General features: G+C 35.3%; 1 protein-coding gene across 1 annotated transcript; it reads right to left on the bottom strand.

Moving 5' to 3' along the window:
• Positions 1 to 3,354: 3,354 nt before the first annotated feature.
• On the bottom strand, positions 3,355 to 4,446 carry LOC143619867 (adenylate isopentenyltransferase-like). The gene has a single exon (XM_077091696.1). It carries the CDS (start codon positions 4,413 to 4,415, stop codon positions 3,579 to 3,581), a length of 837 nt encoding a protein of 278 aa, XP_076947811.1. The 5' UTR covers positions 4,416 to 4,446; the 3' UTR covers positions 3,355 to 3,578.
• Between the last annotated feature and the right edge of the window lie 391 nt (positions 4,447 to 4,837).

Consider the following 4,837-nt stretch of genomic DNA (forward strand, 5'->3'; position numbering starts at 1 on the left):
ACCCGTCATGTTGACACAAACACAAACCATTTACCTAATTTATTTGAGGATTCAACCAAATAAACAAACTTCGTATTTGGTTCTTGTCATGTTTTCATGTGATGTTAAAAATTCACACCTCAACCCAGTCCGATTAAAATTTAATTTCTTCTAAACAAATGATAATGAAAACAAATTTTCAGAAACAAAATAAATATTATATGCAAACCAGGTTGTTTTAAGATGTAAATAATGAAATTTAAGGAAAATTGGAGTGGTGAAAAATGAATAAAGTAAAATAAGCATGCCATGATGCAATTAAGAATGTTAATGTGGGATCAAGCGCAAAGGAAGTGCAACTCGCATGCGGATCAGATTGACTTACCGATATGTCTTGTATTTTGTTTTTATGTATTTTGTCATTTATATATGTACAAGGTATACTACTAGAAAACTGGCACATGCAAACGCCGTTTCATGACCGAATTCCGACCGGTTTTGACGGTCGGTTATACCTTGGTCGGCAGTTATTTTGTGACCATTATTTGCGACCGAAAATATTGTTGCGACTGATTTTGCAACCAGTTTCAGTTGCAGAAGTAGCAACCGAATTTGCGACCGGCCCATTTTTCCGACCGATTTTGTGACCAAAAACTTTATCAACCGATTTTGTGACCAAACTATTAGCAACCATGATTGAACTTTTTTGCAACTGAATTGTTTGGAAACTGAACTTTTACGATCATTTTTGCAACCGAAATTGTGACCGAACCTATTTAGCCATCCATTTTTGCAACTGAACTTATTTAAACCCTAAACCCTATTTACCGATATGTCTTGTATTTTGTTTATCTGTAATTTGTCATTTATATGTGTACAAGGTATTATATTATTACATTTGTTGTTTTCAGGCCGTCTTAATACTTGTACATATCAAACCAACCACTTAGATCATATTGTAAGGGGGCATTAGAGGAGTACGTGGAAAAGCACCTACATATCCTCCGGGGCATTATGTGGCGTTATAATGCTATGAACGCTTTTACAATATAGTCCATATGTGTCTTGAATTAATATTGAATTCTTGATTGAAGGAGCATTATTCATTACACTTGTCTTTTACTAAAAAATATGATGATGATGATGTGACGAAAACACCTATTAATTAAGGACATTAACCATTACCCATGGCGTTACGACATAAAATAAGAAGTATAAACCATTTATATGTACATAAGAATGCTAAGTTGGGATCAAGGTTATTAAATATACATTATAGGTGTTGATATCATAAGTCTTTTAAGTATATACAATATATATAATTCAAAGACATTCAATCATTACATTAGTTGCTTTGTTACAGTATTATATGTAATGATTCCTTTGTTAGTCTTATGGTTATTTTAATGCTTGAAAGTTGATTAGGCATCCTAAACTTAAAAGAGTTAAAACTTAAGAGATTAAAATAAACTCAACTTATATAAACATGTGTCCCAACAAAGGACTTCCCTCGAATATAACCAATTTCTTATGTTACTTTAGGTGGATAAGGTGTCAGTCCACCATAGGTCACATTTTGTAAAATTAGGAAACTTTTTGATATATTATATGTTAGGGGAGGAGTTATAAATTGGAGCGTTTTGCGCCGTGTGACGCCTAGTCTGTAAAGGATTAGTATTTGTTTTTGGGGTGTAATGGTGTATGAGCTACAAATAGTAATATATATATATACATATACATAACACACACATATTAAATATTATATTATTATTTTCCCCCTTCTTCCAGGCGACGATAACAACTCGCCCCCGCCCCTTATCGCTTGAAAATCGCCCGGGGGGCGGTGTCCCCCCCCCCCCCCCCGAAAATCGCCCCCATCCCATACAGTCTTATGGGGTGGTAAATGAGTTGGGTCGAAACGGGTCATGGGTCAGATCGGGTTAGGGTCGAAACGGGTTATGGTCAGAATGAGTCAATTAAAAAAAAGGTTGTTTTGATTCGAGTTGGAGCAGGTTAGGGTCAACATGTTCGGGTAGGAATGGGACAACGTCGGAACAGGTCAAAAAAGGTTTCGGTCGTTTTTTTTGAACGATGATAACGGACAAAACGTTTTAGTTTTTTTTTATTTTGAGTTATAATTTTTTATTAATTTTTATGAATTTTTTAAGAGTTTTTATTAAGATCAAAAATCCCTAAAAAATGCAAAAAAAAAAAAAACAATAAAAGACTCATAACTCAAAATATAAATAAAAAACGAAAAAGTAAAAAAAAAACTAAAATGTTTTTGCCATTGTCCTCGTTCATCCCAAACCAAAAACCGAAAACTGAATCGAATTGATCGAACACGAAAAAAGATCACAACGAAACTAAAAATCTAAAACCGAACAGAAATGAAACTAGAAACCCGATCAAAACGAAAAAAAAAACCAAAAACAAATCCGAAATCGACCCGTCCAGTGCGAAAACTCGAAAGAAACCGAAACCCAACCCTTCTAGTGCGAAAAATCGTGTCGGCACGAAACCTGATCCGAACAAAAACCTAAACCAAATCTCGTTCCAATCCAAAACCCGTTTCAACCTGAACCTGCCACTTTTCCTTAAGACACTAACCCATATCAACCCATACTTTAAATTTGTCGACCTATTTTGACCCGAAAATAAGAATATGAAATTTTAAATGACCCATTTAAGTAAAACCTATGACTCAAACCGACCCATATAATTTTTAAAACAACTCAAATTGATCCATTTAAAATGGTTTGGGTCAAGATTATCACCCTCAATTTATTACCACAAAATTGCTGCACATAACATGATTTACGTGACAATATCCCAGTAGGTATCAAACTACTTTGTTTGAAGCTTTCACAAGTCAAGAGATAAATGTTGACTGAAACCACAGTTCTTAGGATGAAAAGAAAAGATGTTCGGTTGCTTCAATGTTAGGGGACCAAACTCCAGCTGCTAAACTAAAACAAACAAGTCAATTTAAACATGACATGTTTTAATAAACTCTAACCAACACATATAATTTGTTAAATAAATGTGTAGGGATTTTTCAAAAAACTTTACATTTTAATTTCAATAATAAAAAGTGTAAACAATTAATATTAAATATTTTGTTTTCTATTTTCCCCCAAACTTTCACTTCTAAAATTAAAATTTATTTTCCCAAGTTTTTAATTAATTTTTCAAAAAATTTATTTTAATTGTTATAATATTAATAATTAACTACATTCTCTAATCATTTTCATTATGCTACAATGCTAAATACATATAATCGAGGTTGTTGATTAGTATCTAGAGATTAAAACAAAAATAATGAACTAAACACTAATTTCAAAATTGTGCATTTGAGATCAAGTTACTAATTGGATAAAGTATAGTAAGTCATTATATATTACCTGTAATAACACGACCCAAACATAACATGCTTCTAAATTTAAATGTGTCTAACAGGAATACAACAAGTCTAATCCGGGTTCACCGATTCAAATCGTAAAAACAAAAAACCAAAGAAGAAAACTTTTAAAATAAAAAAATCATACACAAGTTTAAAAGGTAAAATAAATAAAAAATAAATGAAAATGTATAGCAAGCTACTCCTCTAAGAATTGCTTCACCATGTTGACACTTCTTGCCACTACGTCCTCCTCCCATATTTCCGCCACCTTTCCTCCACCGGAATCCGACATCCGCAACACTTCCGTTGCATCGATTCTCTTTAAATCCCACCCGCCCGCCTTCAACCGGAGAATTTTACCCACCTGCCTCTTCGCCAGCTCACAAGTGTTCTCCTTAATCCTCCTCACACCTTCATCGTACAACTTCCCATATTTCGCCCTGCCAAAATTACTAAAACACCCCTCCAACTCCGAAACCCCTATCGCCTGACCCAACCCGGCCCGTTTCACCCGCAAGTTCTCACCCGACCCGAAAAACTCCTTTAGCTCCTCCAACATACCCTTATCCAGCATCTCATCAACCCGCTTCGATAAATACCTGTCCAAAACTTTGACACAAACATCCACCCAAATGAAGCAACATTTAAACCGAAGCTCAGAACTTATCGGGTCCGGATTTTGCCCGTTGAACACGTCCAATTTCGGGTTGAAGTGTTTTGCAAGTAATGAGTAGATGACGGAGTTTGAACCGCCAACGACAAGTGGCAGCCCATTGCGGGACACGATATTGATAATTGTTTTGGAAGCGAGTTTTCGATACTCATTCGGGGTGATAACGGATTGAGTCGGGTCGAATACTCCAAGGAGGTGGTGAGGGACGCCTTGTTGTTCTTGTGTTGTGATTTTGTTGGTGGTGATGTCAAGTCCGCGGTATAGCTGCATTTTATCCGAGTTAATGATTTCGGAGTCTTTGAAGAAGCGAGTCGCGAGGTCGATGGAGAGGCGAGATTTTCCGGCACCGGTTGCACCCATGATGACGATAATCTTTGGTGCAAATGGTGGTTTCATAAGGATTAAAGGTAGCATTTAGTAGATAATAATACATGAGAGTGTGAATATTCTTGGAACATATAATTATATTTGTAGTATTTAGGGTTTTAGTGTAGAGCTAAGGGTTTAATATTGTTATTGTAGCGCTCTACAAAATGAAATACATTGAGCAGCAACGATGGCGGTAGATGAATGTATGTTTTGATCATGTTGCTATGGATGTTGTGTACTTCCTACACCGTGTGATGGTGGCAAACACGTACGTTTGTGTTTTTGTTTGGGATGAATTTGAGAACTTAAATAAGTAAGAATGCTCTATTTTGTGGGGTAGAGCTAAATGTGTTTTTCTTAACTCAGCTAGTTAGTTAATAGAATATACCTTGCCTATAAACCCTATATTATAT

The sequence above is a fragment of the Bidens hawaiensis genome, unplaced genomic scaffold (assembly GCF_021521415.1).
Source record: "Bidens hawaiensis isolate Kalapana, Puna unplaced genomic scaffold, B.hawaiensis_p1.1 tig00000296_1, whole genome shotgun sequence".
Lineage (NCBI taxonomy): Eukaryota > Viridiplantae > Streptophyta > Magnoliopsida > Asterales > Asteraceae > Bidens > Bidens hawaiensis.